The 14,528-nt window shown below is 41.2% G+C and overlaps 1 protein-coding gene across 1 annotated transcript; it reads left to right on the top strand.

Moving 5' to 3' along the window:
• On the top strand, positions 1-9,017 carry strip1 (striatin interacting protein 1). Its single transcript, XM_079681258.1, has 20 exons — positions 1-159; positions 1,256-1,325; positions 1,437-1,511; positions 1,626-1,760; positions 1,897-2,017; positions 2,260-2,435; positions 2,530-2,657; positions 2,749-2,931; positions 3,367-3,587; positions 3,683-3,748; positions 3,834-3,897; positions 4,002-4,073; positions 4,395-4,469; positions 4,796-4,893; positions 5,186-5,312; positions 5,592-5,692; positions 5,767-5,833; positions 5,954-6,058; positions 6,154-6,358; positions 7,556-9,017. The coding sequence occupies exons 1-20, from the start codon at positions 49-51 to the stop codon at positions 7,801-7,803; spliced, it is 2,448 nt and encodes an 815-aa protein (XP_079537384.1). The 5' UTR covers positions 1-48; the 3' UTR covers positions 7,804-9,017.
• Positions 9,018-14,528: the final 5,511 nt, after the last annotated feature.

Below are 14,528 nucleotides of genomic sequence, written 5' to 3'. Positions count from 1 at the left end.
GTAGATCGACTCAGTCATCTCGCGAGAAGACACTGCGCCCCAAATATAATGGACGTCGGTGGGAACAGTAGTGGGCTTCCTGTAAACAATAAACAGAGAGCTATGTTACCTAACAAAAGCAGGGGCGAGTTCACCCGAAACCCAAGAAAAGATTCAGAGGTACGTCAAAATAAGTTTTTTTTTTAATTTACAGCAAACTAATCATTTAGAGACGAGGCTGCTGCTGCTTCTGTACCACATAACGTTAGCTTAGTTAGCTCTGTCAGGCTAGCTTTACTGTTTGTTCTGACACGGAGACACAAACTAACAGCAGCAACTGAGGCTCTTAACATCTTTGAAATAATATGCCTATGTTTGTGCAATATTCCCTTTGTAGCTTAATTTATGCAATGTTGAATAGTAGTGTAGCTTAGCAGGGGCTAGCTAGCTGATGTTAGCTAGTACCAGGCCAGACTGAGCTGTCTGTCAACGGCGACCTGTTGAGGCTTATTCTGTGTGCGGCCTGTTGTGTTCATGTGATTTAAAACCATGGAGCCCTCCTGTAAGCGTATACCTATAAAGAAAACCAGGTTAGTCAGTGCTCCCTTGCCTCATAGTGGATACATTGCTGCATTTAACTGCGAGAAAACCACTTCTAGACTTCTTGTTTTCATGCGTTGACATCTTGTAATCTTGTGAATATTCAGAAAATAAATAAAATGTTAGCATTACAGATTCAACCATTGTAAATATGATTGAGAGGAGTTTCTCTTTGTGACATCTAATTGATACATGATCAACAGCTCCTGTGAAATACATACTTTCTAACAGGGTTGAAACAAATTGTTCTTTCTTTTTGTAAAAATGCTTCAATGTAAAATACCGATTACAAATAAACGGTTTGGATTTATAATGTTGGTGAAAATATACATTTGTTTGTATCGGTAAGCTAGAATGACTGAAGTAATCAAAAGGCCCCTTTTTATTGTTTTGCATATAATAGTTTTGGACTATTCTTTGTAATACCTAAAGTTTTTAATGGTTAACCCTTCTTTCTGTTGAATTGAATTTACTTTATATTATAGACACACTATTTATTGTAGTACAATAAACATGTATTGATTTCTATGGTCATAGGTAGTTGAAGTGGCTCACAGTTGTTCTTAACTAAACAGCCAAAGAACAACGTTTATGTATTTAGTGGTTAATAAAAAATGAATATTTACTTGCCATTCTGCCAGTTAACAAAAACATATATACCATGTTTGGTGCATAGGGGCTGTCGGAGTCTCCAGACCTTGAGTTTGAATATGCCGATACAGACAAGTGGGCTGCTGAGCTGTCAGGTGTGTAGTCATTACGGACATTGAGATGACCTGACATTGTTTTTTGCTCTCCTGCTCTTCACTCTTGCAACATATTTTGTCTTATTTACATATTCTTTGTGAATGTTTCAGAGCTGTACAGTTACACCGAAGGACCGGAGTTTTCTCTCAATAGGCAGTGCTTTGAGGTCGAATTCAGAACACATGGTATGGAGTTCAACTTACAACACATCTTAATGACATTACAGCAAATCGTTTATTACGTAAAATGAAGAAGGCATATGTCTGAAGTTAATTATCTCCACCTCTTTTGTTTCTTAGTTTCTGATAAGAAATGGACGGAGCTGGATGAATCTCAGCAGAGAGCTCACGCCATGCGCCTGCTGGACGGGCTGGAGATGATCGCTCGAGAGAAGAGGCTGAAGGTCGCCAGAGCCATTCTTTACATGGCTCAGGGTCAGTCCACACATCCCTTAACACCTTCTTAGTATTAATTCATATTGATTTAATTCAAATTCAAATTGATCAGAACATTTAGTTTTAGTTTTTCTCAAAATATATGTGTTTCACCGTTGCATTTTATTCTCTCTAGGAACCTTTGCAGAGTGCAGCTCTGAGCCTGAGGTGCAGTACTGGATGAGATACAACATCTTTCTGCTGCTGGATATGGGGACCTTCTCTGCTCTGGTGGAGCTGCTCAACATGGAGATTGAGTACGTTATCAATCATGCAGAGGCTATCCTAATTTAGTTTTGCCTTCTTTATCTACAAGGAATCATCTCCTTTTATAAAAAGTGCTAACTCCTTGTAGGTTAGAACAATCAGCTTTAGTGTTGCCAGTGAGCAACACTAAAGCACACTGTGTTGGCTTTGCAAGGCTAGAAGTGACTAGATCTTCTGTTGTAAAATGATTTATCTGGAGAAGAGTTTAAAACACTTATATTCTCCCTTTCAGTAACAGCGCTGCCTGTAGTAATGCGGTGAGGAAACCAGCCATCTCCCTGGCTGACAGCACAGATCTCAGAGTGCTGCTCAACATAATGTACCTGATGGTGGAAACCATACAACAGGACGATCCTGCCGACAAGCCTGAGTGGAAAGTCATCCGGGAAACCTTCAGAGCAGAACTAGGTGAGTTTTATGGACGTAAAAACCTGCAGTCATGTCACCGATTTGAAACAAAACATGCAAGGTGAACTATTTTAACTCCACTCCTCTAATCCAGGAGCTCCTCTGTACAACAACGAGCCGATTTCCGTCATGCTCTTCGGTATGGTTACCAAGTTCTGCAGCGGTCATGCCCCTCACTTCCCAATGAAGAAGGTGTTGTTGCTGTTGTGGAAAAGCATCCTGGTGAGACACGGTTTTGCTCCCACATGACCTCACAACAAAAACCTATTACCTCTAATCAGGAAACATGTTAAATGATTGTCCCCTGTTTCAGTTCACACTCGGAGGGTTTGAGCAGCTCCAAAGCATAAAGGTTCAAAAGCGGGAGGAGCTGGGTCTCCCCCCTCTCCCGGAGAACAGCATCCGAGTGATCCGCAGCATGAGGGCCGCTTCTCCTCCTGCGTCTGCGTCCGACCTCATCGAGCAGCAGCAGAAACGGGCGCGCCGCGAACACAAGGTAGACATTACTGCTGCTCCCGGCTCTCAAAACAAACATACTGTGGGTTCAAAGAAGGTGCATGTGAAATGTGTCGTTGCCTTGATTATATAGATCAGGGGTTTTGGAAAATCTTTCACCAAAGTAAAAGTATATATTGGGCAAAGTTATTTACAAAATCTGTAAATAATCTTGTGCAATAAATACTTTTACTTTCACTACTGTTATCTGGCTGCTATCACACTACTTTGTACATCCTACAAACATTTTATTTTTAAATACTGCTACTTATTGCTATCCACCTGGATGTGTACTTGTATTTTGTGTATTTCTATCTTTAATATTGTGTGCCTGCCTCTTTTTTAAATGTTCCGATTTCTGCCTCTATATTTGAGCTGTAACGATGTACATTTCCCCCCCGGTTGGACTAATAAAGATATTCTAATTTGTACACAGTCGTTGATCAAACAAGACAACCTTGACGCATTCAACGAGAAGGATCCTTACAAGGCAGACGACTCACGTGAGGATGAGGACGACAACGATGACAATGATAACTCTATAGAGCCGGAGACTTTCCCTCTGGAGAGGGACGAGGTGATGCCTCCGCCTATTCCTCAACCTCCATCAGAGAGGGTGTCTTTCCCCAAAGGATTGCCGTGGGCTCCTAAAGTCAGGTACCGGTGGATCCGTTTCTCTTGTCCACAAATCTAGTAAGAAGATTATAAAGATTGAGGTTCTGTTATGATGTTATTGCGTTTCTCTCCTTCAGGGAAAAGGACATTGAGAATTTCCTGGAATCAAGTAGAAGTAAATTCATAGGTTACACACTTGGGAAGTATGTTTTCGAAAGCAACTTAAGTCTAATATTTCACACTTTGAGTGTGGTGTGTGCTGATGTTTTTTTTGTGCATGTCTCACAGTGATACAGATACAGTCGTTGGTTTACCCCGGCCAATCCATGAGAGCATAAGGACGTTAAAGCAGGTATTGAATTAGCCATTTCACAACATCTTTTTACTTCTAGAGGGTATACCCTTAAAGTCAATAGTGCTGCTAGATTCTCACGTCTATTCCTCATCTTTTTTCAGCACAAGTACATCTCCATTGCTGAGATACAGATTGCAAAGGAGGAGGAGTTTCAGAAAACCCCTCTGTCTGGGGTAAGTAGACACAGGGGCGTTAATAGTTAAGGAATCACGTTTGACTTTAAGAAATGGGTACTGACAGTTTTCAATATTTTTCATATTTAACTGACCAATCGATGCATCTAAAATATAATTGACAGATTAATCAATAATGAAATGTTTGTCAAATGCATACCATATCTGAAAAATAAGGTAAGGTAACAATTGTGAGCTGTTTCTGTCGGTAATTAATAATTGACGATAGCAGAGGTTTTAGGGTCTTGTGTCTGCAAAACAATCTTTCTCGAGGTGTCATGGTGATGTACATTTTGTTTGTTTTGTTTCTATTCTTATCAGGGTGAAGAAGACGTGGAGATGTCCTCCATTGAGCTGCTCTATCAAGGAATTCTGCCCAGTTTGCCTCAATACATGGTGAGTGGGCTCCGGTATACACTGTGCTAATTCTCCTGTGAAGAAAGGTTATAGAATATTTCAGTGGCTTTCAGTTCCATGCAAATAACAAAAAGTAATGTTAGCCTTAAGACCCTTTTGTGTAAATAATATGTTGTAACCTTTATTTAGTTGAGTCTAATATAATGTTTTGCATGTAAGGCCCTTCAGACACTGTGAAGTTGACATAAATGCAACATTTTGTAGTTCTAAGAGCATTAGATATATTATATCATTACTCTTTTTATGGTATAAATCAACCATCACTGACTGTTACTCACTTCCTGTTCTGTCTCTCTGAATGTCAGATCGCTCTGCTAAAGATCCTCCTCGCTGCAGCTCCGACATCCAAAGCCAAGACGGACTCCATCAACATCCTGGCAGACGTGCTGCCGGAGGAGATGCCGTAAGTGACGCAGGGCCTCTTCAAAACCTTAAACAGCAATAGCGATATCCATTCTAGTGGGACAAGTAAAATACAATACGTTTATTAACAATTTAAAATGAGATGTGTCTAAAATGGAAAATTGGTGTAACTTCACATTGCAGGCATACAGATGAAAGGTTATTTAGTCCAAACTCTGGTTAGCAGGCTTGAGGTTGTCTGAGTTTCAGATTTTTTTTAATGATATTTTATTTTCTCTGAGGATCAGAGTTAAACTAAATCTGTGATTGATGTGTAATGTCTGACTCTGTAGGACCACAGTGCTGCAGAGCATGAAACTCGGTGTTGATGTCAATCGACACAAAGAGATCATCGTGAAGGCCATCTCTGCCATCCTGCTGCTGCTCCTCAAACACTTCAAACTAAACCACATCTACCAGGTAAACAGAGCACTAGTTAATGAGAACACGTACATTTATTCGCTTTTTCTCACCCTTTTTTAAAGTTGTTTCGGGAATCATGACATTCCTCACAACACATTTCTGTGATGGTTATTATGTAACTGTAAGCACACACACCTCCTAAGTTGAAGGTCAGAATGACTCGAGTGAGCTGTGTTAGATATTTGCCAACCATTGATCTCAATCTTGTATATGTTACTTGAAATAAGGATATGACTAAATATCATGAACTGAACATGTCTTTGTATTTTATCTCAGTTTGAGTACATGGCTCAACATCTCGTGTTTGCCAACTGCATCCCCCTCATTCTCAAGTTCTTCAACCAGAACATCATGTCGTACATCACGGCCAAAAACAGGTACTTTCAGGACATCTCATTGCAAGAGTATTGAAATGTTCGTTGTTTCATGACTCAATGTTTTTCCACATTAGCATTTCAGTTCTTGACTTTCCTCATTGCGTGGTGAACGAGCTGCCCGAGTTAACAGCAGAGAGTTTGGTGAGTTTTCCATTGTTTTGTAATCGTTGCCTTCTGATTATACAGTGTTTTGGGTTGTTTCTGCTGATGTCAAATCTAGCCCTGAAGTCATTTTTAATGTTGAAATTTGGTCTTTTACAGGAAGCAGGAGACAACAATCAGTTTTGCTGGAGGAATCTGTTCTCCTGCATCAACCTGCTGAGGATCCTCAACAAACTGACCAAGTGGAAGCACTCCAGAACAATGGTGGGAGCAATCCTCCACAAATAACATTGAAGAGGACGGGTTTCATCAGAAATATAAACAAATCCATGTATAAACATTCATCTTTGCCCTCTCAGATGCTGGTGGTGTTCAAGTCCGCTCCCATCCTGAAGAGGGCGCTGAAGGTGAAGCAGGCCATGATGCAGCTTTACGTCCTCAAGCTGCTCAAAGTGCAGACCAAATACCTGGGCCGTCAGTGGAGGAAGAGCAACATGAAGACCATGTCGGCCATTTATCAGAAGGTCCGACATCGGCTCAACGACGACTGGGCCTACGGGAACGGTGAGTGGAATCACAATCATACAACCAGTAGGAATTCATTCAATGCAGCATGAATGAAAGTTTATGCTGGGATATAACAAAAATGCAAGTGTTATTGTTGTGAAGTGTATTTGGTCTTTATTAGAGCTGACACAATTAGTAGGTTAATTGATTACTCGATATTCAGATAATTATTTTAAAGCTTTTGTGTTCTGTGAATAACGATTACATAAAACACAGCATTACATTGCATTTAGCTGACGCTTTTATCCAAAGCAACTTCCAATAAATGCATTCGACCAGGAAGATACAACCTTGAAGAAAACAGAATCATATAAGTACATCAGGTTTCATAGAGCCAAACATTTCAAGTGCTACTCAACTGGCTTTAGATAAGCCAGTCCTTTATTAGTATATAAGTGCTTTGTTAGTAATTCTATCGCTCGAAGTGGAGTCGAAAGAGATGAGTTTTCAGTCTGCGCCGGAAGATGTGCAAGCTATCTGCTGTCCTGATTTCAATGGGGAGCTCATTCCACCATTTTGGAGCCAGGATAGCAAACCCACAAGTTTTTGCTGATGGGAACTTGGGTCCCCCTTTCAGTGCGGGTGCAGCGAGCTGTTTGGCTGATGCAGAGCGGAGTGCACGTGCTGGGGTGTACAGTTTAACCATGTCCTGGATGTAGGAAGGGCCAGATCCATTCGCAGCATGGTACGCAAGTACCAGTGTCTTGAAGTGGATTCTAGCAGTTACTAGAAGCCAGTGAAGGGAGCGGAGGAGCGGCGTGGTGTGGGAACATTTAGGAAGGTTGAATCAAAAACATTTTGAGTACATCTAACAATAAATGTTATCTTATCCATTTTTGATACCAGTTCTTTAATCCACTTTCTGATCCTGGCACATTAATATTTGCACATTTTAGTTTTGCTTGTTATGTCGGATGTCTAAGATATAGGAAGATAAATACCCAGAATAAAAAGTGCAGGCTCCAATAGTAGTTTATTTGTTAAGATTTGATTCCACATATGATATTATCCAAAAAGGAATACATTTGCACTCATTCATGTTCACACTTGATGCGCATTAGCCTGTGTTACTGTATAGGTTTCAGGCTTCTGTTGGCTGTGGGTCTCCAATCCTTCTTTAATGAAACTAAGGGCTTATATTTCCACTCAAAGCAAAATGCACCCAATACGAACTGCTTTTTGTTCTCTGATCAGATCTGGATGCTCGACCTTGGGACTTCCAGGCCGAGGAGTGTGCTCTGCGTGCGAACATCGAACGCTTCAACAGTCGCCGCTACGACAACAGCCAAAGCAACCCGGACTTCCTGCCTGTGGACAACTGTCTGCAGAGCGTCCTGGGACAGCGGGTGGACCTGCCTGAGGACTTCCAGATGAACTATGACCTGTGGCTGGAGCGGGAAGTCTTCTCCAAACCCATTTCCTGGGAAGAACTGCTGCAGTGAGAATCATCGACTTTTCTAAATAAAGTTTCAATCGGGAGTTCTGACAAGCCACCGACAGCGCTCAGCATCATGTGACACCAGACTGAAGCTGACGCGCAGGTGTGGACCTACAATCATCACGTTTGATTGCTGCTCTAAATATATGCTTAATGTGATGAACTATTGAGACTTTTCCCCCACACTAATGCCCCCCCCACAGTTTATTTTAAATGTGCAGAGTCCTGCTCTACGTGTGGAATTGAACCCAACCCTACCTTTACATATACGGGTGTTTGCTCAGTGCCTCTTACCTGCTACCAAAAGTCAGTCAGTTTTACCTTGAAGCACTACATGGAAGTTTCAATGTAGTTTTAAACAAATCTACTGGGAACACAATTTGCGTATTCATTAAGAGTCTTAATATAGGCGCGTGTGCTTTGTTGAGGGAGCAGATTTGAGATGTTGTCAAAGGTTATTATTCACAAGTTGTAGAGTACGCATAGCAAAGAAACAGGTGCTGGATCCAAAATCAAGCTAAGAAAGAATCAGACAAAAGGTATGTGTATTAAAAGCTCACCATTTTAAAGTCACTGAGCTTTTGGTCCGATTCTTAATCAATGAAACATTCCCTGTCACATCTCATGAGTTTATCTTCATAAGAGAGATAAAGAGAACAGGTGTGGGGCTTTTTATTCATATCCTTATGTATAAATCCAAATGTATTACTTTTTAACAGTCATCACCTGAAGAGGAGAATCTCCTGTTCACCCTTTGTTGTTGGATGTTATTTGCATTATTCTGAGTGCTGCCGACACACCTTTCTTTACTCTGGGACCATGCAGGCGTTCAGCGCTTCGCTGACCATCAGGCTGTTTAGACGTTATGATTACAGCCTCGATTATTGTTTTTTATCTAAAGTAGCTCAATAGCATCCATTCGCTTTGTTGTGTGGGGAAAATGGTGGCACATGTTCACGTCACTTGGTTGTGTGAGAGAGAAGAAAGTCTCTGATTTGAGATCATTCACTTCTTTAGTTTCACCCATCAGACAGCGGTTCTGAACTGAAGGGGAAATCTCAGTTAAATTGCGAGTTACAGAACCAGATTCCTCGTTCTACTTTAACATGTTTTAGTTTAAAGGTTAAGGACATTAAAATACATGTAAATTGTGAACCTTATTTATCTTGTCTTTGTTTTACATAGACTTATACTGTAATAAAATGATACTGTCATTCATGTGGAATTTTTTTTATCTTTATTTAGATTATTAATTTGACATTATGAGCTATTGGCTTATGTGTTTACTGAGCCAAATGTTTTATAATGTGCGGGTGTGTGACCAAACAAAGACATTTGTTATATAGCACTTGAAGCAGTTTTTCAATCGTTGTGAAGTTTGAATAAAATATCTCGTATGTAATCTGGGTAGAAATATAGTATAATATACAGAATGACTGAATCAACTGTTGTCTTTTATATACGGGGATGTTATAATAATGGTTGAACCAAATGTCACGGGTGCAGGTTTGTTTTCACACATGCAGCAATAGATTAGGATCAAATTGCCAGGAAATCAAAGCACGTTTAAACTAAATCTCTCGGCATGTCATGCTGAAAAAGCTTGGACCTTGCCCAATAATGGCCTTATATGTCAGGAGAACCTTAAAATCAATCCTAAAGTAAACAGGAAGCCAGTGCAGAGCGGCTAGAACTGGACTAATGTGTTCTCTCCTTAGTTCCGAGCTGCAGCGTTTTGGATGAGCTGAAGTCTGTCAGTAGTTTTTTCGGGAGGTCAGTGAAAGTGCATTACAGCAGTCTATCCGACTTGAGACGAAGGCATGTATTAGCTTCTCTGCGTAGTTTTGATTTATGAATGGTCTTACTTTAGCAATGTTTCTAAGGTGAAAGAACAATGTTTTTGTCACTTTCCTAATGTTAGAGCTGAAGCTTAGATCTGAATCTAATATAACACCAAGACTCGTGACCTCCGGTTTGATCCGGTTATTATTAAACAACAATATCTCTTTTTGCTTTGGGGCAGACTAGCAGGATTTCCGTTTTGTCCTCATTCAGCTTTAGGAAGTTACTACTCATCCATCTATCGCCAAGAAGCAGTTGGTGACTGAGGTAATAGCTGCAGTGTAATTAGGTTCTGCTGATATATACAGTTGTGTATCTCATCCGCATTGTGTTTTCTGATCAGGTCACCAAGTGGTAGCATATATAAAGAAAACAACGGACCAAGGCAGCTCCCTTGTGGAACCCCATAATAGCTGTCGTGTTCTTCCGACACATGATTTCCCAGGCTGACATAAAACGTTCTCCCTTTGATGTTTGTTCTAAACCAGTTTAAGACACAGCCAGAACGACCAACCCACTTTTCGAGACTATTGATGAGGATGTCGTGATCAATTGTCGAAAGCTGCACTGAGATCCAAGAGGATAATAATTGAGACCCTATTTTTATTACAGTTCAGTCAGAGGGCACTGACTATTTTAACAAGGGCAGTCTCAGTGCTGTGGTATCTTCTAAAACTTCAAGGATGTTGTTTCCTCTCAAAAATGAATTTATTTTCTCTGATACTATCTTTTCAACTATTTTACTGATGAATGGAAGGTTGGATATTGGTTTATAGCTTGTTAGTAAAATAATATCAAAGTTTGGTTTCTTTAACAGAGATTTGATAACAGCTGTTTTAAAGTATTTATTTAACCTTTATTCAACCAGATAAAAAGCATTGAGATAAAATCTCATTTACAATGCTGACCTGGCCAAGAAGGCAGAAATGTTATACATAACACAGACATATAAAATACAGAGAACACAACTAAGTAAACAAAAGACGAAAAGCAGTCACGACATTGTGCACATTTGGGACAGTAAGAAAGGTACACTACTTATTACTGCAAGAGCAGCTGGTGGTAAGGACTTCTGACAACTTAAATTTAAAACATGCTATAGAGACAAGTGCCGTCAGTTTGAGGCTTGATTGAAGGTCATTCCAAGACCAAGGACCATAATAAAAAAAGACTCCTTTTTCCAGCCTCAGTCCGCACGGGAGGTACCTGGAACTGTATCCAGGCACTTCATGTGACGTTGTAAAAGTCGCAAATCTGGCACATATGTAGAGTGGAAGCTTACATAAAATGGCTTTATACAATAATAAAAACCAATGCTGCACCCTACGCATACTAAGTGAGGACCATCCAGTTAGGCTATACAGTTTGCAATGATGAGTCCTATAGGCTGCATTTGATATATAACGCAGTGCAGCATGGTAGAGTGGGTCAAGTTTGGCCAAAACAGTGGGACAGGCAAATCTATAAATGGTATCACCGTAGTCCAGCTGGGACAGGAATAAGCCAGAGACCAACCTTTTACAGGATGAAGTTGAAAAACAACATTTAAATCTGAAAAGGAAGCAAAGAGTGAATTTCAGTTTCTTTGTTGGAACTTCAATATGGTGTTTGAAGTTCAGATTAATATCCAACCAAAAGCCCAGATATTTGTAGGTATCGACAAACTCAACAGAGACGCCATCAAGGGTGTCAATGGAGAGGCAAGAGGACGCTGACGTTCAATAGCAATTTGGAATCAAGAAGTGCATGCTGCAGCGTGATAAATCAGATTTTAAATTGGAAACGGCCATATCCAGAGAAGGAGCACATGAATATACAATAGTGTCATCAGCATACATATGATAGGTAGAAAATTGCATCTGATTACAAATATTGTTTACATATAATAAAAAGAGCACGGGCCCCAAAATAGAGCCCTGTGGAACTCTCTTCTCCAAGGTGACAGGGTCAGAGACAGTACTACCCAACCTGACGCATTGAGTACGGTCGGTCAGATAACTCTGAAACCAGCAAATGACTGAAACGAGACACCAACATAACATTAGACATAATGTGGTGATCTACAGTGTCAAATGCTTTGGCTAAGTCAATAAACAATGCAACACAAACTGATGCTTTATCCAAACCAGCCTTAATATCGTCTAAGACTTTCAGACTGGCAGTCACAGTAATGTGCTTTGATCTGAATCCAGATTGCTTAGGGTTAAGGATGTTGTGTGAATTTAAAAAAAGTTTTAGCTGAGTAGAAACTAGGGACTCAAGAATCTTTGATAACACAGAAAGATTTGAGATAGGACGATAGGTATTCAACTCATGGGATCACCAGCTTTCAAGAGGGGCAATACCAGAGCTTGCTTCCACATAGCTGGCAGTGTGTGAGTGGACAGGGAGAGATTACAAATATCAGTAACTGGTTGTGCTATAATCTGAGCTGCAATTTTTGAGGTGTCAGGCCCAGCAGACTTTCTAGGATCAATTGAGTGCAAACCCTGTAAGACTTCAGAGACCGAGAAATAAGCAAAATCAAAACCAGGGGAGTTCATCTCTAGACTAGGGCTGTGAGTACCACCAAGCAGAGAGTCATGCCTGAGCAGTGGCGAGCCATGACTTTTATACCTAGGCCCTCTTACCCCCCCCTTCCCTCGAAAAAAAAAGAAGAGTTATTACATCACAGCTTACTTCAGCGGAATATCAAAACAGCGGCCCGGGGTGCAAAACGCATCAATGACAGCGACCCTCTACCACACAAAACCATAGCACAAAACAACACCATTTATATAAACACCTATCATGACAGGGCACCCACAGCCAAGTAACAATTACAAATGAATTAAGTCGGCACGGCGGCACACATTGAAAATGACTTAGGTCTACCTTTGATGATCAAATCACTTAAACACAAAGTCCATCCTCCTGTCCTTTTGGATGAAGCACTTGATGGCGGGGTCATGCAGCTGATCCTTTGCCACTCCAGTTTATCATTGTAACTCAATCTTGAAAATGACTCGGTTAATAATTTCGCAACGATGTCATCACTGACATGAGCCATCATGAACGAATGTATACTAATCATAAATCTATCGATTGGATTTATGATTCGAACATTATAAAAGTAGGGTAGACATGTGGATATTATCCGGCTGAACAAAACGTGCATTTATCTAACAGGTTCGTTCCACAGACCTTATTTCCAGCTATTTTCCAAAATCCTATGGAGAAATCCCAATGCTTTTGTGTCGAGGGAACCCGAGCGCAGCTTACTTCCGGTTTTTAGGACGCGTAACTGCGGTCACTGCACCACTTTGCTTTATACACTGACACATGTATAAACCTCACTCACAGTGGGCGGAACTTGTCATAAAGTCCACGAAAATAAAGCCCACCCATTTAGAGGGAAGATATGATTGGTCAATTGTACTGTCATTTGACATTAATCTCTTGTTGAGTTACTATAGCTGGCTGTTACGTTCCCTACTGGGCTAGGGGAACCAAAGGGAAGTAACACAAATATAAAATGACCAGACAAGAGAAAAAGGAGAGGAAGCTGATCTCTAAAGCCACAAGCAGGTCTTGTAATGGACGAAAAGAAAAGGTCTCACCAGCCAACTTGCAAAGTAAACTAAGGTAGCCTACAAATATATACTGGAGCACATCTCCTAATTAACGAAACACAGGTCCCACACAGACACAGACACAGACACACAGACACACAGACACACAGACACACAGACACACAGACACACAGACACACAGACACACAGACACACAGACACCATGCTGCAAACATGCAGCCAGAGGAGAAGTGAGAGAGCCACTGACTGCAGCATTCCTCAGGTCCTTTAAGGAGGCCCTGATTGGGGATTAGGAGCACCTGGGGGAGAGGCTGCACCTGGAGACAATCAGGGAGAGAGAGAGACACACACACAAACAAACAAAAGCACCAACTGCGGCACGTAACACCCCCCCCCCCATAAAACACACATTATACTGCTCAAAAGCAGCTAACACCAGATCAACACATGGAACACACACATCACACGGAATACACACATCACTCACTGAACACAGATCCACATCGCTCTGAGCCAAGTCCACACCCACCGCGTCAGAGACGGGAGCACCCACAGCACTGTCAGACGGACGCAGAACTTAACTGCAACTCACCACTCTGTCGCATTGCAACTGGATGCCGGTCTTTTGGCTTTTCCACAGACCGCTTGGAAGCTGCCACCTGCTTCTTCCGAGCTACACTCATCCACTAGATGACCAGGGTCACGACAAAAGAAACACAATGTATATTTTTCTTGGGTCCTGGAAGAGAAACAGAATGAGAATGTGTGGCACGCCTGTTACGAGCTTTCCGGCCTGCTGCAAGGAGGTTATTTTTCGTTCATTTAAATGAACAACTGTATATTCTGGGACACAGTTTTTAAACTCCTCCAGCACTATGAGATCACAAACTGAAGTTAAGTCGTCAGCCTTTGATGCCTTACGCCATCCGTTGAATAGCTTTCTCTTCTCTATTGCAAAGTCTACAAAGGTTTGGCCAGATGTTTTCTTTATGCCACGAAAACGCTGTCTATAAGCCTCAGGCACAAGCTCATACACTTTGAGAATAGCGCATTTAACTTTTTCGTACACAATACAATCTTCAACAGGAAGAGAAGAGCAAACCATCTGAGCCTTACCAACTAACTTGCACTGTAAAAGTATGGCCCACACATCTTTCGGCCATTGCAAAGCAGCAGCAATGTGCTCAAACACAACAAAGTATGACTCAACTTCAGACTCACGAAATACTGGAACCAGCTGAATGTTGTTACCAACATCAAAAGGAGCATCAGAACCTGACAATGGTTGTGTACCCGAAGAGGATCCCACTGAACC

Source organism: Notothenia rossii (assembly GCF_949606895.1).
Source record: "Notothenia rossii genome assembly, chromosome: 5".
Lineage (NCBI taxonomy): Eukaryota > Metazoa > Chordata > Actinopteri > Perciformes > Nototheniidae > Notothenia > Notothenia rossii.
The sequence above is the reverse complement of the archived record's forward strand: the minus strand, read 5'-3'. Positions and strand labels throughout refer to the sequence as shown.